The sequence below is a fragment of the Sphaerodactylus townsendi genome, linkage group LG05 (genome assembly GCF_021028975.2).
Source record: "Sphaerodactylus townsendi isolate TG3544 linkage group LG05, MPM_Stown_v2.3, whole genome shotgun sequence".
NCBI lineage: Eukaryota > Metazoa > Chordata > Lepidosauria > Squamata > Sphaerodactylidae > Sphaerodactylus > Sphaerodactylus townsendi.
In genome coordinates, this window is record NC_059429.1 from 3,019,078 (window position 1) to 3,043,713 (window position 24,636).

At 51.4% G+C, this 24,636-nt stretch overlaps 1 protein-coding gene and 1 non-coding gene across 4 annotated transcripts; one reads left to right on the forward strand and one right to left on the reverse strand.

Moving 5' to 3' along the window:
- The first annotated feature begins 970 nt into the window (after positions 1-970).
- DUS3L (dihydrouridine synthase 3 like) lies at positions 971-22,851 on the forward strand. Of its 3 annotated transcripts, XM_048498651.1 has the most exons (13): positions 974-1,319; positions 2,752-3,055; positions 4,194-4,739; positions 6,198-6,239; positions 6,380-6,532; positions 7,757-7,873; positions 9,467-9,532; positions 11,068-11,178; positions 14,130-14,226; positions 15,155-15,230; positions 17,325-17,513; positions 19,365-19,493; positions 22,674-22,851. In XM_048498651.1, exons 1-13 carry the CDS (start codon positions 1,066-1,068, stop codon positions 22,744-22,746), a joined length of 2,157 nt encoding a protein of 718 aa, XP_048354608.1. In that variant the 5' UTR covers positions 974-1,065; the 3' UTR covers positions 22,747-22,851. The 3 variants fall into 3 exon arrangements, with proteins under 3 accessions (XP_048354610.1, XP_048354609.1, XP_048354608.1); XM_048498653.1 differs by lacking the exon at positions 19,365-19,493 and having other exon boundaries at positions 971-1,319; XM_048498652.1 differs by lacking the exon at positions 9,467-9,532 and having other exon boundaries at positions 972-1,319.
- On the reverse strand, positions 13,604-13,675 carry TRNAD-GUC. Its single transcript has one exon. It is a non-coding gene; the product is annotated as a tRNA-Asp (tRNA).
- Positions 22,852-24,636: the final 1,785 nt, after the last annotated feature.

Genomic DNA, 24,636 nt, shown 5'->3' on the forward strand with positions numbered 1-24,636 from the left:
AGTCAGGGTTTCAACCACATTAAGTTTGCAACTGCAAACCCTTGCGGATTTGTCTAAATTGCGGAACCTACCCTTTAATAGGGCAGAGGGCATAACGTTAAAACGCGCAATGGTGAGGGCTCTCCTTGCGCGTGGGTTCGTTAAGGTGTGGAGGTAATAGGCCATGCATATGTATATATGTATTTATATTTACATGAACTTCCGTCCATATTTTAACATAACTGTCTTGAAATAGCATACAGTTCAACTTTGTCAATTTCTGGAAGTATAGTGGAGCAGCAGGGGGAGGGCGGGGTTTAGGGGACAGAAGGGACCTCCTCAGCAAGGTGCGATGTCACAGGGCCCACGCTCCAAAGCACCCATTTTTTTCCCAGGGGAATTGATCTCTACAGTCTGGAGAGGAGCTGAAATTCCAGGGGATCCCCAGGTCTCACTTGGAGGTCGGCAGCCCACCTTAGCTAGCAGAATCACCAAACCAGGAATGCCCAACTGTGGCCCTCCAGATGTTCATAGCCCTGCTGGCAGGGGCTGATGGGAGTCGTAGTCCATGAACTTCTGGAGGGCCACAGCTGGGCACTCTTGCCCCAAACTAATCACATGTCTGCAAACGTTTCAGAACGAGCCATAATCGATATTGTAGCTCAGCTATGGTCTCATTCACCATAAGAAAAATAATAAATTATCAATTTTGTCTTCCCCCTTTCACAGCCCGTCAATCTACTTGGCTCCGCCCACCAACACCTCAGTCCCTCCCCTTTCTCCCTCCCTCCCTCTTTCCCCGCCCCTCCGCATTTCGTCATTCTCGGGCGTCGAGCTCTGTGGCCGCTCTATCCTTCCATAGGTGTCAAACTCGCGGCATTCCAGAAGTTAAAGACTACAGTTCCCATCATCCCCTGCCAGCAAGATGATGGCAGGGGATGATGGGAAGTGTAGTCCATAACGTCTGGAGGGCCGCGAGTTTGACACCGGCGTTTAAGCCCCCTCTTTGCGGGGCAAAAACCGCCCAAATTCAAAGCGGGAACGGCAAGCTGGGGGAGTTAGCGGCGCCTTGGCCCCAGCAACTCTATGGTCGACAGCCGCCAGACCTTCGCTGCCCTTGGAAACAGCCGGAGGCTAGACCGGAAACAGGAAGTTCTGTCTGGCCCTGTAGTTCTTTGTAGCCTTTCGAGGGTGGCTTGGCGAGTGCCCACGTGCCTAGGGGAAGACGTGTGTGCCGGAGGAGAGGGAGGCAGCCGGAAGTCTCCAGAGCGCCCCCCCCCCCCACGAAAGCCTTGGTCCGGCATGGAAGGGACTGCGGGGGTGGCCCCCATCAGAGCCCAGTGAGTACCTGGAATGCACCCACTCGCTGGACCCATTTGCTGCCCCCCCCCCGACCATATAACTGCGTCTCCCTGACCCTGTAGCTGCCCCCAGACTCTATAACTGACCCCCGGAGCCTACGACTGTCTGCCTGACCTTATAACTGCCCCCCCCTATGGTTTTCCTCCTGACCCTATAACTGCCCCCCAGGCCATATAGCTGTCTCCCAGACCGTATAACTATCTTCCTGACCCTATAGCTGTCCCCCAGACTCTATGACTGACCCCCGGACTCTATGACTGTCCCCCCAGACCCTTTAACTTCCCTCTGCCCACTCAATCTCTATCCTCCTTAGCTCCTTCAAACCAGCCCCCTTTATGGTGCTCCCCCTAGTGCATTTTATCTGCTCCATAAGGGAGCCTGCCCCCCCCCCTTCTTTTATCCAGGACCTGAGCCAGACTAAACCTTTGCTGTTTCCCTTTCCCTTTGATTTTTTTCAGATTTTATTTATATGACCTTTGACCTGTTAGTGTGCAACATGATGTTAAGCTCATGGATGCAGCAGTGTCAGTTACTTTTTGCTTTTAAAACATGTTTTGCTGTGTGTGCCACCATCTCCCCTCTGCCATTCCCGCAGCCGCCATCCCTCCTCTGCCCCATGGAGCAGGCGACTGCCTGCTCCGTCGGGCAGAGGGGGTTCCCTGCCTGGCGCCTCCGCCTCCCAGCACTGGAAGGAAAGGTGAGTGGAGGGACCGAACCAGAGGCGGCTCTGTGTGGAGCTGCCTCTCTGGCTCAGTAGATCTTCGGGGCCATGGAAAACGGGTCCAAATGGCTCTTTGGGTGGTAAAGGTTGCCGACCCCTGCGGTAGATAGAAAATAAGCCATCGTAGAAGTTATGGTTTCCTTCCTGTCCATCAACAGAAGCTTCACCCAATCCTTGTCCAAAAGACCTTTCTGATTTTCAAGCAGTTGTCCGAGGATAGATGTTCAGACTTCTGTGTGTGAGGGGTAGTGAAGAATAATATGGATGAGTGTATCCGGTTCATTAACATCACAAGAACACAATCGGGCAGAATATGCAGTTTGTGAAAATCTCCCTAGGGTGACTGCGGAATGGAAGACATTTAGTCTTGCGAGGGAGAACGTTCTGCGATGTATTGGATCGTTCACTGTGTCAGTCCTCAGTCTGTTTTTTCAACGACTTTGTTTTGTCCCGCTGAGCTCTATTATTAGAGCACATGCATAATTTGATGCATCTCTGTCATAATCACCTCATAATCATATTTCTTGCTTTCCTTTGTACTGTTTCCAGCTTTACAATATCTCAGAAAAGTGCCCCGGGGGGGGAGTGGCGGGGGGCACTTAGAGAAAGAACTCCAATGAAGATGTAAGTGAACAGGCGGGTGCAGGTTCTGAAGCTGTGTAAAGCCTGTTGAATCCTTTGCTTCATAGGTACCTCACCACAAAAGAGGAGTTTCATTCTTACCTCGATCAAAAAGGGGACCCAAAAAATAATAAAGGGGACATTGAGGGTCATGATGATGACGGAAAGAAGGATGTCAACATTGACCTTCCGGAACCTCCTACCAAGCTGCAGAAGCTGGAAGAAGCTGGAAAGGAAGGAAGTCTGCCAGAAGAGGCAGTTGAACCCCTGAAGAAATCTGGCCGGAAGAGGGCCCGAGGACAAAATAAGAACCGGTCGTGCATGAATTTCATGCGCTATGAGAAACATTGCCTGTGTCCTTCAGTAATCCAGGTAAAGTGTGCAAGGAAGGTGGGCAGGTGGTGCTGAGGAGTAGGATTTGTTGAATAGGTAGTCTTGAGACTCAGCCCGAGCGTTCATCTGAGGATGCTGCTGATATATTTTGTGTCCTTCCGTTGGGGAGGTGGTGGACTCTCATTCCCTGGGGGGACTTCCAGCAGAGGATGGTCATCCATCCTCTTCCTGAAACCCCCCAGGAAAGGAGAACTGGATGCTCCCCAGGCAGATGGCCATCTCTCGGGGATGCTCTATCTTTGGGTTGCCTTTGCTGAGGAGAGGGGGTAGACTGGATGACCTCCAAACTCTTCTTGTAGCTCCAGCAACGTCAAAGAACATATGAAGCTGACTTACATGGAGTCTTCCATCCCATATGTTCTGCCGTGACTGGGGAGATCTCTCCATGATCTCAAACTGTTTGGGATCTTCTAACCCAGGGGTTCTCAACCTGGGGGTCGCGACCCCTTTGGGGGTCGAACGACCCTTTCACAGGGGTCGGCTGAGACTCTCTGCATCAGTGTTCTCCATCTGTAAAATGGATAAATGTGAGGGTTGGGGGTCACCACAACACGAGGAACTGTATTAAAGGGCTGCGGCATTAGGAAGGTTGAGAACCACTGTTCTAGCAGATCAAGTCAAGGTTTGGGCCTAAGAGCAACAAACCCTGGAAGGCCCTGGAGTTAACCAGGGGTGGCCAACCTATGGTGCTCCAGATGTTCATGGACTACATTTCCCATCAGCCCCTGCCAACATGGCCAATTGGAACTGATGGGAATTGTAGTCCATGAACATCTGGAGCACCATAGGTTGGCCACCCCTGAGATCCCAACAGATGTGATCTGATGTGGCCAGAAGGTATCTGGTGTCCCCTGTAAGTCTCAGCCTGCATGAAGTGTGCATGTGACTCTAACCTATGTGGAGTATATGTGCATCCAAACACAGGACACTGTCTTGCGCATTGGTCTGTCTAGCTCAGTGTTGTCTGCTCTGATTGGCAGGAGGTTTCTAGGATCTCGGACCCTGAAAGGTCTCCCCCAATATCTGTGATCCTTTACTTGGATATGCTGGGATTGAACCGGGGACTTTCCGCATGCAAAGACAGCTCCCCTGTATCAAAATACTTCTGTTGTTTCAGGAACGTGCAGAGAAATGCTTCTTCGGGCCTCGCTGCCATTTCTTGCACGACGTGAAGGCGTACATGGCCACAAAGCTGCCAGACCTCGGAGACAGCTGTGTGCTCTTCAAGAACTTTGGCAAATGCATGTACGGAGTCACCTGCCGGTTTTCTGGGGCCCACCTTGGAGACGATTACAGGAACGTGGTCAATGAGGATCTTTTAAAACAGTGGGAGGGGAAGACTGTAGTGAAAAACAGCCTCAGCAAGGAACTCCAGCAGCGGCTCCGCAAGAAGCAAGTGCCCTTTGAGAACTCCAACCGATACCTTCGCTGCTTGGGCAAGCCCAACCGGGCAGCCCCGGGGGAGAATGATGTGGCAAACGGTTCCCTTTCCAAAGGGAGTGCAGAAGTTCCTAAAGAGAAGGGACTGGAGGTGGATGGTGTGCCGGAGAGAGGAGGGTCCATATCGGGAGGTCCCCACCCACCGGGGGATCATGCTCTCGCAACGTCTGGTGCCATCACAGATGAAGATGTCGTCAAACTGAGGTCTTGCGAGAAGAAAAAGGTGCTTCTTGCCGTGTCTCACGGGTGTCAGCAGCCAGCTTCTTTCGCAAGAGCGTTCTGCAGGCGGCTGTGACCCGGGGAGTGCGTGTATAACACACTGAGAGTGCTGCTACAAAAATGTAGCAATGGAATGGGCTACCTAAGAGGTGCTGACCATCCCATCACTGGCAGTTTTCAAGCTGTGGCTGGACAAACACTTCTCAGCACAGGTGTCAAACTTGTGGCCCTCCAGATGTTATGAACTACAGTTCCCATCATCCCCTGCCAGCATCATGCTGGCAGGGGATGATGGGAGCTGTAGTCCATAACATCTGGAGGGCCACAAGTTTGACACCTGTGGAATGCTCCAGGCTAAACCTGCATTGAGTCGGGCAGGGGTGTCCAAGTCTGATGCCCCAGATGTTCATGGATTACGATCCTCATTAGCCAATTGACCATGCTGGCAGGGGCTGATGGGAATCATAGTCCATAAACATCTGGGGTGCCAGAGTTGGACACCCCTGGAGTAGGGGGTTGGACGAGATTGCCTGTATGGCCCTTTCCAACTCTATGGTTCTATAAGACGCATAATGAATCTAATTATAATCTTTCATGTATTATATGAAGAAGAGTTTGGATTTATATCCCCCCTTTCTCTCCTGCAGGAGACTCAAAGGGGCTGACAATCTCCTTGCCCTTCCCCCCTCACAACAAACACCCGGTGAGGTAGGTGGGGCTGAGAGAGCTCCAAGAAGCTGTGACCAGCCCAAGGTCACCCAGCTGGCGTGTGTGGGAGTGTACAGGCTAATCTGAATTCCCCAGATAAGCCTCCACAGCTCAGGCGGCAGAGCGGGGAATCAAACCTGGTTCCTCCAGATTAGATACATGAGCTCTTAACCTCCTACCCCACTGCTGGTCCCACAATACCTTCTGTATCAGCTGAGGGGCATTGCACCGGTGACTTTTTATTGTTAAAGTGCCTAGTACTTCTGTACTATGTTTTCGTTGTCTTCCCAGACGTTTATTTTCATCTTTTTCCTTCCGTCACTGATAGTAGGGATTCAGACCGGTATCTCCCAAGAGCCTAGTCCGACACCCCAGCCACTAAACCACAGTCACCACACTGAGAGCCAGCGTGGTGGTTAAGAGCATTGGTTAAGAGCAGTTGGATTCTAATCTGGAGAACCGGGTTTGATTCCCCACTCCTCCACCTGAGTGGCAGAGGCTTATCTGGTGACTGCCACATTCCTGCTGGGTGGCCTTGGACCAATCACAGTTCTTTGGAACTCCCTTAGCCCCACCTACTTCACAGGGTGTGTCTGTTGTGGGGAGAGGAAGGGAAAGAAGCTTATAAACCACCTAGAGTCTCCTTGTAGGAGAGAAAGGTGGGGTGTAAATCCAAACTCTTCTTCTTCAGCAGTGGACATTTGTTTACCTTTAATGTCTCATCCCGACCACTCTTTAACTTTTTGTTTTCCAGTTGGATCTTCAGGGCAAGCTCTACCTGGCCCCTCTGACAACGGTGAGTAGAAATGCTTCCTCCTTGGAGGATCAGTTTAATTTCAACGCTTGCTGCTGTCCGCCTGGTAAATTGGATTTAATACTCCAGATGCAAACCCGTTCAGCAATTAACAGCAGCACCCAATCTCCAAACGGTTTCAGTGTGGCAATCTCCCATTCCGGAGAATATGCAAGCGCTTCGGAGCCGACGTCACCTGTGGCGAGATGGCTGTGTGCACCAACTTGCTCCAGGGCCAGTCGTCAGAGTGGGCGTTGCTGAAGCGGCACCAGACCGAGGACCTCTTCGGCGTGCAGGTGACTTGATGCCTTTGGGAGGGCGGAAGCGTCAGGAGAGCCCCGCTGAGTGGGACTAAAGGTCCTCCTAATCCAGAGGTCTGCAACCTGCAGCTCTCCAGATGTTCATGGACTACAAATCCCATCAGCCATGCTGGCAGGGGCTGGTGGGAATTGTAGCCCATGAACATCTGGAGAGCCGCAGGTTGCAGACCCATGCTCTAATCCAGTGGTTCTCAACCTTCCTAATGCCGCGGCCCTTTAATACAGTTCCTCGTGTTGTGGTGACCCCCAACCCTAACATTTATCCGTTTTACAGATGGAGAACACTGATGCAGAGAGTCTTAGGCGACCCCTGTGAAAGGGTCGTTCGACCCCCAAAGGGGTCCCGACCCCCAGGTTGAGAACCACTGCTCTAATCTGTAGGTGTCAAACTTGCGGCCCTCCAGATGTTATGGACTACAGTTCCCATCCTCCCCTGCCAGCATCATGCTGTGCTCTAATCCACCTGTGCTCTAATCCAACATGGTGGATCTTTCACTGTCTTGCAAAGACTGAGGACCTGTTTAGCACCGTCCAGCATACGCTGCTGTATGTGAAACGATTTCGGGGGGGCCTGTGCTGGAACACCTGGGGGAAGATCGTGGCCCAGAGGCGGAGCCTCTTCTTGGCATGTAGAAGGTCCAAGGTTCTATTCCCGCCACCTCCAGTTAAAAAGACTCTTGCCCGAGACCCTGAAGACCCTCTTGCTGATTCCGTATAAGGCAGGGGTGGCCAACCTATGGTGCTCCAGATGTTCATGGACTACAATTCCCATCAGCCAATTGGCCATGCTGGCAGGGGCTGATGGGAATTGTAGTCCACGAACATCTGGAGCACCATACGTTGGCCACCCCTGGTATACAGCATTATACAGTATACATCAGCAGTGGCGTAGGAGGTTAAGAGCTCGTGTATCTAATCCGGAGGAACCGGGTTTGATTCCCCGCTCTGCCGCCTGAGCTGTGGAGGCTTATCTTGGGAATTCAGATTAGCCTGTACACTCCCACACACACCAGCTGGGTGACCTTGGGCTAGTCACAGCTTCTCGGAGCTCTCTCAGCCCCACCCACCTCACTGGGTGTTTGTTGTGAGGGGGGAAGGGCAAGGAGATTGTCAGCCCCTTTGAGTCTCCCACAGGAGAGAAAGGGGGGATATAAATCCAAACTCTTCTTCTTCTTCTATGTGTTTGCTTGTCCTTGGCAGCTGGAAGGCGCCTTTCCAGACACCATGACCAAATGTGCGGAGCTGCTGAATCGCACCATTGAGGTGGATTTCGTGGACATCAATGTTGGCTGTCCGATAGACCTGGTGTATAAGAAGGTAGCGTGTTGCGTTCAGCGGGGCTGGGGGTGGTGGGGTGTTGGTGGTGTTGGAATGAGGCAGGGAGGTAGCTCAGTGATGGAGTCCTGGTGTCGCATCCCAGCTTGGATCCTGAAATCGGGACTGTGAGAACAGCTGCCGGGGAAGGCAGACTGGTGGTTTCATTCAGGACTTTACTTTAGTTTTCGGTGGGGCCCCTGCATGCCTTGTCCACTCGAGTATTGCTTTGCTCAGGTACAAGGAGCCTCCTCCCTCAAATCAAATCCACCTTTATTAGCATGTGCATGAAAGGCTATAAAAGTAATAAGCGGCAGGAAAAGCCCCCTCGATAGACCTTTCTTCCTCCCCCTTAGCTCGTTTGGAGTATGAGGTTGCACTTAAATCTGTAGAACGGAGATTATGGGATAGTGCTACAGCTGATCTCTGGTCCCGTGCCCATTCGGTCTGCTCCCCGACTTGTTTTCATCTAAACTATGCAGACCCATATGGTTGTGCTGAATACTTGAAACCCCCACTCTGCCACTTGAGCTGTGGAGGCTTGTCTGGTGGACTAGATTAGGTTGTGCACTCCAACACACGCCAGCTGGGTGACCTTGGGCTAATCACAGTTCTTCGGAGCTCTCTCATCCCCACCCACCTCACAGGGTGTTTGTTGGGATGGGGGAAAAGATTGTCAGTCCCTTCGAGTCTCCTTACAGGAGAGAAAGGGGGGATATAAATCCAACTCTTCTTCTCCTCCTTCTTCAAAGGGTTTTGCCACATCTGGCATTCAGATACACCATATCAATCTACACGCCCCAGCCAGGCAGCTCTCCTTGACGGCTGTGCGGCCCTCTTTGAGGTTGCTGCCTGATACAGAGGCAGGTGCTGTCTGGCTGGTCTGGGACGAGTCGTCGTCACAATCCTGAAAGTGTCAGCAAGGGGATCTGCGGCCCCACCTTCTCCCAGGTTCCCCGCAAGGGGCTTGAAACCGCCGAGTGCGTTTTGACCCCGTGTTTCCTCCCAGGAAACAAGGGGCTGTGCTGTGTTCTCTCGTATCCTCACCACAACTTGGTGTGTCCATTAGGATATGTGAGAGAGACCAGTCATTGATCGCCCAGTAAGTTCATAGCAGCACGGGGATCTGAGCCTGTGTATTTACAGTCCTAGTGGAACTCTCTAGTCGTGATCCCACACTGGCTGTTCATAAGGCGGGGAAGAACTTGCAGATGGCAAACTAGCGTGGCTGGAGAATGCCTGGTATAAAGCCTTCCTCGGTGAGGATCTTTTCCGGGAGGAGGGAATATGATTTACTCCTCTGTGCAAAACAACAACAACAATGAAAAATTCCCTGCGTTTAGAGAGGTAAACTGTCAAGAAGGACGTTTCTCCCCGACGTGCTAGATTTCTGCAGGAGGGATTTAAAGGCTCACAACCCCACCCATGGCCAACTCTGAGTAGTATTTATTTTATTTATTTATTTATTTCTTAAATTTATATACCGCCCGATCCCCGAAGGGCTCCGGGTTATGTTCAGTTTGGGCTTGACGGCAGAGGAGGAAGATGCTCGTTTTGGGTTTTTTTCACCCCAGTTCTGCCTTCCTTCCTGGACAGGGCGGAGGATGTGCCTTAATGAGCCGCACCAACAAGTTTGAACAGATCGTCCGAGGCATGGACACGGTAAGCGAGGTCTGTCCTCCACCCGGTTCCAACCTTACGCGGTTTTGTTGACTCCTGGTGCATGGTCGCCCTTCAACAACAGCACAGCCCCCATTGTCGAGAGTAAGGGGTTGTTTCATCTCTTGCATGTTTGATTCAGTCTGATGAATGCCCGGAACTTGTTGAGACCTGGCAGGAAGTAGTGGTTAGGGACCCCACCCAGATTTGCGGGGTTGGTCTTGACCATTGGCCTTGGATCTCCCCTGGTGTTGGAAGTGGCTGCTTACAACATTGCTTGCCTTTCTTGGTGCCCTTTTGTGTTCCCGGCAGAGAATCCCTCCCTTCAAGGTGCACCAAATCTTTGTCCTTCCTGTTATACTTCCACCCTCGTGTTCCACCCTCATCTGCTGGGTCTTGTCAGATCTTGGAAGCTAAGCAGGCTTAACCCTGGCAAGCGTTTGGATGGGAGACCTCTGAGGAATACCGGGGTCCTGACACGGAGGCAGGCAATGGCAAACCACCTCTGAATGACCCTTACCCTCAAATCCCTCCGTGGTCGGTGGGGATGTGAAATGGGGGGAAATCCTAATTAAGAACTGGTTGTGGTGGGTTTTCTGGGCTGTGTGGCCGTGGTCTGGTAGATCTTGTTCAGAGGTGGGATCCAACCAGTTCTCCCCACTTCTCGAGGAGGGGTTACTAAAGCAACCTCCCTGCCCAATAGGGACTGGAGGTGCGCGTGTGCGGCGGCGCCACTGTTTGAATCCCACCACCATTGGTGGGAGGTGCATGTCCTGCAGCAGCTTTGCCTCTGTGGCAGCTGTCTGCCCAGTTCTCCTTCCTGATCCTTCAAATCTGCCCTCCTCTGTCACTTCCTGTCATACCTGCTCCACCCCCAGATCCCCGCAGGTCTCCTTGGAAGGAGAGCAGCCCAGTTCCAATGAAGAAGAAAAAGAAGAAGAGTTTGGATTTATTCCCACCTTTCTCTCCTATAAGGAGACTGAAAGGGGCTTACAAACTCCTTTTCCCTGCCTCTCCCCACAACGGACACATAAGAACAAGCCAGCTGGATCAGACCAGAGTCCAATTAGTCCAGCTCTCTGCTACTCGCAGTGGCCCACCAGGTGCCTTTGGGAGCTCACATGCAGGATGTGAAAGCAATGGCCTTCTGCTGCTGCTGCTCCTGAGCACCTGGTCTGCTAAGGCATTTGCAATCTCAGATCAAGGAGGATCAAGATTGGTAGCCTTGTGAGGCAGGTGGGAGAATTCTGAGAGAACTGTGACTGGCCCAAGGTCACCCAGCAGGCTTCATGTGTAGGAGCAGGGGAACAAATCCAGTCTGCCGCTCGTGCGGAGGAGCGGGGAATCAAACCTAGATCTCCAGGCTAGAGTCTACTGCTCTTAACTACTATACCTCGCGGGCCAAATACAAAGTTTTTTCACCTTGCCAGCGACTCGGGTAAAATCTGTTTCTGAAAGGCTTTCGGCATTCCGAGCCATGATTCTTGCCGGGCACAGTGTGAGTTTCCAAACACCTCCGTCTTCTCTTTCTTTCCCAGGTCTTGGATGTCCCCCTGACTGTGAAGATCCGGACCGGAGTCCAGGAGAAAGTCAACCTAGCCCACAAACTCATCCCCAACCTCCGGGAGTGGGGGGCCTCCTTGGTCACGGTAAATAGGGCCTTCCCCCTTCCCAGTGCATTGCAGGAAGGCCTCTACTCCGAGCAATCCTTGGAGAAAAAAATGACTCTGATTTAATAATCTTAGATGGGCCCGAACATCTGTCCTTTCTCAGCCAGAGAAGACAAGAAGAAGAAGAGTTTGGATTTATATCCCCCCTTTCTCTCCTGCAGGAGACTCAAAGGGGCTGACAATCTCCTTGCCCTTCCCCCCGCACAACAAACACCCTGTGAGGTGGGTGGGGCTGAGAGAGCTCCGAGAAGCTGTGACTAGCCCAAGGTCACCCAGCTGGCATGTGTGGGAGTGTACAGGCTAATCTGAATTCCCCAGATAAGCCTCCACAGCTCAGGCGGCAGAGCGGGGAATCAAACCCGGTTCCTCCAGATTAGATACATGAACTCTTAATCTCCTACGCCACTGCTGCTCCTAGGAGAAACGTGGAGAATATTTCTCACACATCTTTTCCCAGGATCAGTCCGTCCACTAGAATGACTCGCTGAAACTCTGCAGCCTTTCCTTTCATGGTGCATGAGTTTCCACCGCCTTCACCAGATATCCTATTGTAGACTTAATGTCCATCCATGGTGTAAGACGGGGGGGGGTCGAATTTTTCCGAGAAGGGCTGGTTAGAGGAATGTGGCAGCCCATAATGTCTTCCCCATGGGTCGCCATGCAGGAACATCACATATGCCCTGATCGCAGACGAGTAGTTTTCTAGAGCAGCAGTGGCATAGGAGGTTAAGAGCAGGTGCAGTCTAATCTGGAGAACTGGGTTTGTTTCCCCACTCTGCCGCCTGAGCTGTGGAGGCTTCTCTGGGGAATTCAGATTAGCCTGTGCACTCCCACACACGCCAGCTGGGTGACCTTGAGCTAGTCACAGTTCTTCGGAGCTCTCTCAGCCTCACCCACCTCAAAGGATGTTTGTTGTGAGGGGGGAAGGGCAGGGAGATTGTCAGCCCCTTTGAGTCTCCTGCAGGAGAGAAAGGGGGGATATAAATCCAAACTCTTCTTCCTCTTCTAGATGGGAGTGGGTGAGGATTCTGGGATATGCCCGCGTGGCTGTCCTGGAGATGATTTTCTTTATGAAGGGGGATGTTCAAGTGCTTCATGGGAATCCAGAAGTACAGCTTTCAGCAATTCTTCTTGCTGCTGCTGAGAACGCGTTATACTCAGTCTTGGGGAAAGATGTTAGTACAGTCGGTTGAGGTGCGGCAGTCGAGAAAATCGTATTCTTCCGTGCTAGGATATAGTCCCGAACAAATGTCAGAATTATCATTCATTTTTAGGTGCTGCCTTTGTCAAAACCATTATTTTGTGCATTATTAAACTGAATGCCGAAATATATTTTTACTTTCAAATGGATGCCGGGGGGGGGGGGGGGGAGTAGCCACTGGGACCCAGGTGGAGCATTCTACAACAAAGAAGGTCCAGCATGTTGAGTTCTGTGGTGGAGGAACATACAACCCTACTAACAACTTTCTCTGGTACAGACAATAGAAACTGCTGTGTTCTCTATCCCGTTACCCTCTCCCCACCCCACCCACCCCCCAATCGATCTCAAGTACCCACAGGTTATATTGCTGAAGGCTTCCGTGGCTGGAATCCACTGGCTATTTTAGGTTCCCTGGAATGTGTGGCCGTGGTCTGGTAGTTTTAACTCCTAATGTTTTGCCTATAGTGTAAGGTTTCATCTGTTGCCTGCAGGGGAGAATAGCCTTGGGTGGAATTCCTCAGCCTCGTTGGGCACGCTGCCCAGCGTGAAGCATACTTTCGTTATCTACTTGCTTAACCTTGCTTTCTGTCTGCGTCAGGGGTAGGGAACCTGCGGCTCGAGAGCCGCATGCGGCTCTTCTGCCCTTGCACTGCGGCTCCACGAGCCGAGCCGCTAGCCCCATCCTTGCCCGCCCTGCAGGCAGCAGGGCAGGCGCACCAACTACCCGCAGCCGGCTGGGCCGCACCGCGGGCTTCCCCTCTCGCCTGCCCCATTGGAGCAGGTCGGACGCTTTCCCGGCGACCAGCGAGGCCGAGCCGCTGGCCCCATCCTTGCCTGCCCTGCAGGCAGCAGGGCGGACGCATCCATGCGTTTCTCAGAATGAGCGGAGTAAAAGGTAAAAAAACCCAATATATACAGTGTTATCTTTATTTTAAATGTCAAAAATTATTTGCGGCTCCAAGTGTTTTCTTTTCCCGTGGAAAACGGGTCCAAATGGCTCTTTGAGTGTTAAAGGTTCCCTACCCCTGGTCTGCATGAAACCGTCTCACAGCTCTTCGGGTGGGAATGGCTAAGTGTTTATCTTAGTCCTTTGGCGGGATCTGGGAGCCCCTAAAAGCGGCTTCTTGTGAGAGGGGGGGGGGGGGGGGCCCCAGATCTCACATTGTCTGTAGTCGATCCAGAATGCCCGCTTTATTGATCTGGCTCCCCGTCGGGGAATCGAACCCCGGTCTCCCGCGTGACAGGCGGGGATACTTACCACTATACTAACGAGGAGCCAGCTCAAGCGGGCATTCTGGAGGAGCTGATTCGTTACACATAGCTATGGCTGGCATCTTCAGAAGCAGGCCATGGTAAGAGGTGTCACCAGGGGTGGAGCGAGGGGGAGCTGAGCCTTGGGCATGTCTGCATCCTACACCCCTGTCATGCCCCCACCCCGGAATGCCCCCACCACGCCCCCGCACCAGCACACACCCGGTACACTGCGTCCTGCCACGTCCCCTTGGTGCTACGCCACTGGTGTCCCAGTGTGGCGTGAAACACATTCCTCTGAAGATGGCAGCCCTAGATGCAGGCAGAACGTTAGGGGCTAAAACTGCCAGACCCTGGCTACACACCCTGCGAAACCCGCAACAGCCAATTTTTTATCATCTCAGACTGCTTTGGAAACAGTTGAGCACAAGTAAATTTCACGCTCGTTGTGTGTGTGTTTTTCCCTTTTTCTTTCCAGCTCCACGGCCGGTCGAGAGAGCAGCGCTACACCAGGGGGGCAGACTGGGAGTACATCGCCGAGTGTGCCAAGCTGGCCAGCCCAATGCCCCTTTTCGGTAGGCTGTTTCGCAACCCGCATTTCTTTGTTTCTGTCTCAACCCCTGTTGGCATTTAAAGTGGTCTGAGCCATGCAAAAAATGGCTGGCGCTGAATTCGCCACCTCCTCGCGTTTTGCTTACCTGTTCAAAATTTACCTCTTACCCTTGCTGTGCATTTGGCAGCCAGTTGATGGCGCTCTCCCATTTCTGCTTCTGGTACATCGCTAAAAGGAGCAGCCGTGGCGTAGTGGTTGAGAGCAGGTGCACTCTAATCTGGAGAACTGGGTTTGTTTCCCCGCACTGCCACCTGAACTGTGGAGGCTTATCTGAGGAATTCAGATTAGTCTTCACTCCCACACACGCCAGCTGGGTGACCTTGGACGAGTCACAGCTCTTTCAGCCCCACCCATCTCACAGGGTGTTTGTTGTGTGGGGGAGGGGGAAGGGAAAGGAGATTGTCAGCCCCTTGGAGTTTCCTGCAGGAGGGGGAGATATAAATCCAAGCTCTTCTCTCTTCTTTTTCTAAATTAGCCAGTGAGCCAAGTTAAGCAGATCAGAGATTAAGGCATCTTTCCCCACCCACCCCTTTATTCATAAAAGGAGCCCTCCTGGATCAAACCAAGGAATGAAAGTTGTCTGCACACTCAGGACTCGCATTCAGAGGTAGATTGTCCCTGATCCTGAATGTTCTAAAAGGTGACAGTGATTCATGGTAGCCACCTCCCTGTCCATGGATTTGCTTAACCCATTGGCTGTGTCTTGTGGCAGGCAAATCCTGCAAATTAATTGGACCTGTCCAACAGAGGCTGGGCCTGGTGGGGCAGCTGGAACTGTCTGCAGGAGCAGGGATTCCTGAAATGCCTCTCACCACATCTGAAATCATAATTTGGGGCTCGACCTGTTTGATTCCTTGCTGATTCTTGGCTGTCCCCTCTTACGGACACAGGGAACGGAGACATCTTGTCTTACGAAGATGCAAATCGAGCCCTGCAGACTGGAGTTTCAGGGATCATGATTGCGAGGTGAGTGGGTTCCCTTCCCATCCTTGTAATAAACGGGAAGGGGGGAGTGCCCTTTTAATAACAGCAGGAAGCAGATGTCTCTCTACCCCTCCCTAAATGTTGGCCAATTATGGAGCTTCTTTCCATCTACAAACCAGTCTTACGAATCAGCTTCCCTTAACCTCAGGCTAGCCCGGTCTTGTCAGATTTGAGAAGCTAAGCAGAGTTGGTTCCGGTTAGTGCTTGAATGAAGACCTCCAGGGAAGTGTAGGGCTGCCACATGGGGCAGGCGGGCAGGCAGGGGCGTATCTACCAGAGGGACAAGGGGCGCCACCCAGTAGATCACGTGGGGGGCACAGAATTGCACCCACCTCCCACGTGATCAAGCTTGGAGCCTGCAGGTGTCCCTCTGGCCAGGTCGTGGTAACTTGGCAAGCTGCAAGCCTGCCACCACCACCCCCCCCCCCCACTCAGAGCGAGGCGGGCGTGGCCTCTGCTCCAATGGAGGTGGGGTGCAGCAGCAGCAGCCAGCGCCGGGTCCCGACAACTTGGGTAAGGCGCAGGGGGAGGGCGTGCTGGAGCAGGTGATGCCCCAGGCACCATTTCCCCCCAGTATGCCTCTGGAGGCAGGCAGTGGCAAACCACCTCCCTCAGAAAACTAGCCCTGCTATATATCTGCAACAACTTATTAATTACAATAGCAGATGGGTCATGACCAGAGCAAGGTGTAGCTCTTTTCCGTCAGCACATCTTCAAGGTCGCTTCTCTGGTATTCCACAAGATGAGCGTCGCTGTCAATTCTGTCCTGATACAACTGTAACACTTTCTCATATTCTGCTCCATTGTTCAAAGTACAACAACATCAGAACCGATTTGAGAACTGTGTTACCAACAGGATTTATGCTCCTCTCTGATAAAACAAAAATGGCTAAGCTTCTAAATAGCTCTAGTGTGGAAATATCTGAAGCTGTTGCTATGTTTTTGCTCGGTGTACTGCAAGTTGAGCAATAATGATCTTTTTATTGTATTTGAAATTCTTGGCACTGGTTTTATGCCTAATAAAGGTTTTTGGATTTGGATTTTGGCAAACCACCTCTGTTCATCTTGAAAACCCTGTTGAGTCGACATAAGTCATTTGTGACTTGACGGCATTTTCCAGACAACCAAATTGGGTTTCTCTCTGGAATCACTCCTTATGCTCACAAAGGTGGAAGCCTTCAGACTAGTTAAGAATAGGCTCTTGGATCTTGATTTTCATAATTTGACTCTTGCTGCCAAGACAACCTGTTCTCCGACTACATTATTAATCCCATGCGAGCGAGGAATTATGGCAGCATATCTTACGTCTGTTGATTAATCCTGCACCCTTTAGAGGGAGAGCCTTGGCTACTGCAAGATGTCATGTGCTGCCGCCAGCTCTGCAAGGGAAGGGAAGATTTAAGAATATGGAACGTGCTAAAAGAGTTTGTTCGTGTGATATGACTACGGTCGAAACACTTGACCATTCTCTGTTTCTATGCCCTAAATACAATAAGATATGCACGAAATACATGAATTCCATTTTCTTGCAATGTTCTCAGTGGCACGAGTGTTATAAGATACCCAATCTCCTGAACAGCTCTGATGTGCTCTTTTGTGAAACTATTGCAAATTTTATACTGGAAATTAGTAATTTTAACTGTATTTCTTAACCTTGTTTTGTTTTAAAATTTTGTCCTGTTTTATATGCCAATAAAGGCTTGTTGGGTTTCTCTCTGGGCTCAGCAGCAGAATTCCCGCTTTCGTGGAAAGGGCCCCAGACTCGCTCCCCGCTTAACAGGATATGAGGAGTTGAGTTTTGAGGAAAACTCTTTCTGAGAACTATCAGAGCTGCTCCTTGGAGAAATAATAGAAAAGTGGTAGACAGTTTGAATTTAAAGAGACCCTTATTCCTGCTGTTCTCAGCCTTAAAACTCTTCTGTTTTGAAGTGGTGCCCCCCGCCCCGCCCCCAGCATAAGAGTTCTGGTTCGGGACCATGGCATGGCTTTAGATTTTTAAATTTAGGGCAAGGTGGATCCAGTTGTTCTTGGAAGGGCAGGATTGATGTTCTGATAAGTTTGGTCTTCCGGCCACAGGGGCGCGCTGATCAAGCCGTGGATCTTCACGGAGATCAAGGAGCAGAGGCACTGGGACATTTCCTCTGGCGAAAGACTGGACCTCCTCAAGGACTTCAGCAGCTTCGGCCTAGAGCACTGGGGGTCGGACACGCAGGGCGTGGAGAAGACCCGGAAGTTCTTGCTGGAATGGCTTTCTTTCCTGTGCAGGTAGCTTCATCCCCGACTTCTCTGGCTGGTTCATATTTCTCCGTGACCCCCAATTAACGGGGAGCAGTTCGCACTGCATGGGGCGTGGGGGGGGGGGGGCACACCGGAGCCTTCTCCTCTCCTGACGCCCCACATCCCACACAACAGACCGTGGCTGTTTAACGTTCCGTGTCCTTGCCCTGCCCTTGAGCCTGGGCTACCAGAAGACAGGTTTTCCAGAATTTTGGAATGAGAGCGTCCTGGAATTCTTCAGCCAGAAGTTGCTCAGCTTGGACTAAGGACTTTTAATGTCAAGAAAGTTCTCTCTCTCAGCCACAGCTGGGCAAAAACACTCATTGCACCGGAGGGTGGATCCCCATGAATACAGACGATCACTTATCTCAGTGGTGGCGAACCTATGGCACGGGTGCCAGAGGTGGCACTCAGAGCCCTCTCTATGGGCACGTGTGCACAGAGTTCGTCATGTGGGGCGATCCCCCCCCCCTTCCCCACATCTAGGCTGGCCTGGGTTGCTGGGCACGATGTGTAGGTAACTCTGTTAAGCGCTGTTAAACCCCACTGATTTTCTTGGGAAGAACTAAAGCGCAATCCTTTACCTGGGAGTAATCTCTGTTGCTGGCAATGGGGCTTGCTTCTAAACCCCCCTAGGGTCGTGATTCACCCATTCAAAGCGTTGCACGGTTGCTTCAAATCAAAGCCCCCAATTACCACTAAGCTTGCTCCCAAGTAATGCGCGCCTTGGAGCCAACCGTTTTTTCTAAACTAAAACCTCAGTATTCAGGTTAAATTACTGTGTTGGCACTTTGCAATAAATAAGTGGGTTTTGGGTTGCAGTTTGGGCACTCGGTCTCGAAAAGGTTCGCCATCACTGACTTATCTTGTTTGGACATCCAGCCCCCAACCCGTGCACGCAAAGGAGAGCCAGCGCGATGCAGTGGTCAAGAGCAGGTGGGCTCCAATCCGGAGAACCGGGTTTTGATTCCACTCTACGTGAGCGGTGGACTCCAATCCAGAGAACCACTCCTCCACCTCAGCAGCACACTCTTATTGGGTGAACTAGATTTGTTTTCCCACTCCTCTACGTGAAGGCTGCTGGGTGATCTTGGGCCAGTCACGGTTCTCTCAGAACTCTCCCACCTGTCTCACAAGGTGTCTGTTGTGGGGAGAGGAAGAGGAAAGAAGTTAGTAAGCTGCCTTGAGACTGCTTACAGGAAAGACGGGCTATAAACTCAAACGCTTCTTCATCGGCCCTAGAGCAGGCCTGGAGTTTTTGGTCTGCTCTTAGTTGTGTTCCACTTGATTTTTCCCCCCCACGAAATAATAATAATAATAAGATGAAAAAGAAGAGTTTGGATTTATATCCCCCCTTTCTCTCCTGCAGGAGACTCAAAGGGGCTGACAATCTCCTTGCCCTTCCCCCCTCACAACAAACACCCTGTGAGGTGGGTGGGGCTGAGAGAGCTCCGAGAAGCTGTGACTAGCCCAAGGTCACCCAGCTGGCGTGTGTGGGAGTGTACAGGCTAATCTGAATTCCCCAGATAAGCCTCCACAGCTCAGGCGGCAGAGCGGGGAATCAAACCCGGTTCCTCCAGATTAGAATGTACCTGCTCTTAAGCACACTCAGGTGGGCCCTGTGGATCCATACTGCGGGTAATGGTGCTTTCCTTCAGCCCAAGGAGTCTCCCCCTTATGCAAGAACATCCTGACCTAGCAGATCCCTAGCATCAGTGGAACGCTCCCTCAGTCTCCGGGAGAACAATGTTGCGAGCAGAACCGGCCCGTGAGATCCAGCTCCCGTGTCATGAAGCGTGGCCCGTCTTTTCTAACTGAGCTTCACGTTGCTTTGGGAAGGTACATTCCAGCCGGCCTCCTGGAACGTCTTCCGCAGCGGATCAACGAGCGGCCTCCGTACTACGTGGGCCGAGACTACCTGGAGACCCTCATGGCGAGCCAGAACGTGGGGGACTGGATTAAGATCAGGTCGGAGATTCCGGGGGGCCGTTCCCACATATTTTTTGTTTGCCTGAGATGGGATCCCATCGGCTATCAGGGGCTTCAAACGTTTTGCATGTTCAGGCTGCCCCAGTTACATAGAAGGAGGTGGGAATGGGAGGGTCTCACTCTTAAAGGCAAAGTGATTGCTGGGAGGGACCCGAGGTCGCGCAACTAGCTTGGACATCCATGTCAGCCACACTGAACCTCTGTGCCGTGCTGAGAGCCAGTGTGCTCTAGTGGTTAAAAGAAGGTGGAGAACTGGGGCTTGATTCCACACTCCTCCACGTGAGCAGCGGACTCTTATCTGGTGGACAGGGTGTTTCCCTGTTCCTTGCCGTGAAGCCTGCTGTGTGACCTGGGGCCAGTCACAGTCCTCTCAGAACTCTCTCGGCCCCACCTGCTTCACAAGGTGTCTGTCGTGGGGAGAAGAAGAGAAAGGAGTTTGAGTGCTGCTTGAGACGCCTTACTGGAGAGACAGACAGGTGGGGTATAAGTTCAAACACTTCCTCTATTCTTAGGGAAGAGCCTAGTTTGAAGAGGAGGTGTAGTTGCCAGAGGCATGACCATCAGTCATAGCTTGTTCATACACTTTATTATTATTATTATTATTATTATTATTATTATTGTTGTTGTTGTTGTTGTTGTTGTTGTTATTGTTGTTGTTGTTGTTGTTGTTATTGTTATTGTTGTTGTTATTTAGATTTAGATTTAGTATACCGCCCTATCCCGGAGGGCTCAGGGCGGTGAACAATATAAAATATTATGTAAAAACATACATACAATTTAAAACAGTTACATTCTAAAAGCACGTTCCATGAACCCATATACGACCCTCCCCAGAATAGTGGGTCTTGTTGATGTAAAGGACCCCTGTAATCAGAGGAGTGGGGACAGAGGCACTGTCGGCATCAGCGGCTGGTCTCTCCAAAGGTCCGGCGGAACAATTCGGTCTTACAGGCCCTGCGGAACTCTCCAAGGTCCCGCAGGGCCCGGACAGCTGGTGGTAGAGTGTTCCACCAGGCCGGTGCCAGAGCCGTAAAGGCCCTGGCCCGAGTGGAGGCCAGCTGCGTCATTGAGGGGCCAGGGATCTCCAGTAAATTGGCCTCTGCAGAACTCAGAGGTCGAACCGGGACATATGGGGTAATGCGGTCCCGAAGGTACGAGGGTCCCAGGCCGTGTAAGGCCTTAAAGGTCAATACCCACACCTTGAAGATAATTCGGAATTCCACTGGTAACCAATGCAGACGGCGTAACACCACCTGCATTGATTGATTGATTGATTGATTGATTGATTGATTGATTGATTGATTGATTGATTGATTGATTGATTGATTGATTGATTGCCTAAACCTGTGATTCTCAAATGATAGATTGGGACCTGAAATTGGGTCACCTGGCATGAAATTGGGTCACCTGGCATGAAGATGACCGGGGTGAGCTGGGAGAGGTGGTTTGATGTGAAATGATGGGTTGGACATCAGAGAATGTGCCAGCAAAGACTGAAAAAGCAACCTTGTTGTTCATTTAGGCCAGTGGTTCTCAACCTGGGAGTCGGGACCCCTTTGGGGGTCGAATGACCCTTTCACAGGGGTCGCCTAAGACTTTCTGTATCAGTGTTCTCCATCTGTAAAATGGATAAATGTTAGGGTTGGGGGTCACCTCTCTAATTTCTTTTTCCATCTCAGAATCCTCTTGTGCACTTTGGTCAGTGGGACGATAATATATTCCTAATATTAAACTATCCTTCGCACCTGGTATTTATATCCACAGTGATTCTGTAGGGCAACCAGCTCCCCTTGCATTGTCTATTTTATGTGACACTATGCTCTCTTTTATGTAAAGGGCAACTCCACCCCCAGTGCGTCCTGTCCTATCCTTCCTATAGAGCCTGTAACCTGGGATAACAGCATCCCTCATTCCACCATGTCTCTGTAATGCCCACTATACCAAACTCTGTACTCCAGCTCCTCCATTTTAGGTCGAAGGCTTCTACTATTAGCATAGAGACACCTGTATACCCTGTCTCTGTCCTTAACCTGGGATTTATGTGCTTTACCCTCAAGTCTTTTGTAGACACTATCCCTTGTCACATGCACCTTGCTATGTTCCTCGCTTGTATGTGGTTGATTTAGAAAAACCTCCCTCTGCCTGCATTCCCATAGTTAACATTTTTTCTTCATTAACAGCTTAGGTCAGTGGTGGCGAACCTTTGGCACTCCAGATGTTATGGACTACAATTCCCATCAGCCCCTGCCAGCATGGCCAATTGGCAGGGGCTGATGTGAATTGTAGTCATAACATCTGGAGTGCCAAAGGTTCGCCACCACGGGCTTAGGTGTAGATGCACAGTTTATCCTATTTTTTCCCTAAGAGAGTCCTCTTAAGTGCTGGAAGTGATAGTCTGGTGGTTTCTCCGTTGATCTTCAATCACGTCTCCTATTTGTTGTTAGCAGCAGCAGTGGCGTAGTGGCTAAGAGCAGTGGCTAAGAGCAGGTGCACTCTGATCTGGAGGAACCGGGTTTGATTCCCAGCTCTGCCACTTGAGTTGTGGAGGCTTATCTGGGGAATTCAGATTAGCCTGTACACTGCCACACACGCCAGCTGGGTGACCTTGGGCTAGTCACAGCTTTTCGGAGCTCTCTCAGCCCCACTCACCTCACAGGGTGTTTGTTGTGAGGGGGGAAGGGCAAGGAGGCAAGGAGACTGTCAGCCCCTTTGAGTCTCCTGCAGGAGAGAAAGGGGGGATATAAATCCAAACTCTAAAATAAATCCAGAATGCTGCTAGAACACGGCCATACAGCCTGGAAACCACACAGCACCCAAATCCAAACTCTTCTTCTTCTTCTTTATCATGGGAGCGAGTTGGATGATTGTTACTACAGGTTTTTTCCAGAGCTGTTTTCAGCTGGACCCTGCTTTTTGGAGGAACCAGAACTGGAGCACAAGAGAGGGGGCGGATCCACAGCACAGAGAGGAGCCTGGGGGGGGGGGGGATTTTAATTAACCCCTGCCTTCCTGGTTGGAGGTCAAGCAAAACCCAGATGTCCTCAATTGCTCAATGGAGAAGTCTCCTTCACAGGTAAGACCAATGCTATTTCTCATCAGTATCCGGCCCAGAAGGAGCCGTAGCCCCAATCTGTGTTCACAATATCTCTTCTCTTGCAGTGAGATGCTTTTGGGTCCCGTTCCTGCCAACTTCACCTTCCTGCCGAAGCACAAGGCAAATTCGTACAAATAGCACTCAGGGTGACGAGGAGAAGAGCACCGAATGTCGTTTCTGCCCGGGAGGCAAAGGAGCGTTTCGGCCCTCTGCTGGCTTTACATTAAAAGAACATTTCCTATTTTTCATTTGACTGCTTTGTAAGGGTCAGGGTGGGCTCAGCCTTGACAGCCCCTTTTGCATACACATGCTGAGATTATTGAGATTTGTTGAGCCCCTAATGCAGGGGTGTCCAACTCTGGTGTCCCAGATGTTCATGGACGACGATTCCCATCACTCCCTGCAAGCATGGCCAAATAGTCCAGGAACATCTGGGGCGCCAGAGTTGGACACCCCCTGCCCTGATGGATTGTGGAGTGTCTGTGTTTGCTAACAGGGCCCCTTTCCTGAACATTTACCGGAGATCAAAACAGGTCATCCGTGCTTCTCAAAGGCCCTGAATTTCAAATCCAAACATCTCTTCAGCGCACCTGTTAGGCCTTACTTGGGCAGTTCTTTTGCTCCTCCTCCTTCTCCTCTAGTGGCATCCTCTGAGACAAAAGTGGATGGAAGTGGTGAGCCCCCTTTGCTTACGCTTTCCGAGGCGTCTCTCAGAGCCACCTCCTCTCTGCAAGATTCCTCTTCTGCTTTTTCCGTTAAAAAGATTTCAGGCAACAGGACTGGGAAAGGGGGTCTCTCTTACCCCAGAGACCCTGGGAGAGCCACTGCCAGCCAGAGGGGATACAACATCCCTGCACGACTCAATAAAAAACAAATTCACAGCTGTGCTCTTTTGCTTCTGACCTCAAATGGGCCCGGGGGGGGGGGGGGGGGCTGGCTCAGTTGCACACAGAAGGCCTTGGATTCAAACATGATGGGCTGAAACTCCCTTATGACTTGGAAAAACAGCTGTACGTCCTTTCAGTGAGCCTCACGGTCTCACATTTCATCTGTGACAGTACTGGCCTGTCGAGCGTGGTGAAGAGCAGTGGGCTCTAAGCCAGAAAACCAGGTTTGTTTCCCCGCTTCTCCACATGAAGGCTGCTGGGTGACCTTGGGCTAGTCACAGTTCTTCGGGGCTCTCTCAGCCCCACCTACCTCACAAGGAGTCTGTTGTGGGTGGGGCTGGGGAGGGAAGGTGATTGGAAGCTGCTTTGAAACTCCTTACAGTACCAAAAAGCAGGGGATAAAAACCAGCTCTTCTTCCTGGTCAGCCTATGGGTGGGGTTGCTGAGCTGCTGAAGCTCTGGTTGAGGGCTCCCATTATCGGGGGTAAACCCCTACCACCAAAAGCTCCCTGCATGCAGGAAAAATAACCCCAGCACCTCCCTCCGTTATGCCAGAGAAGTTTTCAAGTGTTCAGTCATCTGAGGCTCTCCCTACCGTCTAGCCCAGGGGTCTGCAACCTGTGGCTCTCCAGATGTTTATGGACTAAAATTCCCATCAGCCCCTGCCAAGCATGGGCATGCTGGCAGGTGCTGATGGGAATTGTAGTCACAGCTTCTCGGAGCTCTCTCAGCCCCACCTACCTCACAGGGTGTTTGTTGTGAGGGGGGAAGGGCAAGGAGATTGTAAGCCCCTTTGAGTCTCCTGCAGGAGAGAAAGGGGGATATAAATCCAAACTCTTCTTCTTCCCATGCTGGCAGGGGCTGATGGGAATTGTAGTCCATGAACATCTGGAGACCCACAGGTTGCAGACCCCTGGGCTAGCCCCAGTTTGGTTTGCTGAGTCACACAAGAAGAAGAAGAAGAGTTTGGATTTATATCCCCCCCTTTCTCTCCTGCAGGAGACTCAAAGGGGCTGACAATCTCCTTGCCCTTCCCCCCTCACAACAAACACCCTGTGAGGTGGGTGGGGCTGAGAGAGCTCCGAGAAGCTGTGACTAGCCCAAGGTCACCCAGCTGGCGTGTGTGGGAGTGCACAGGCTA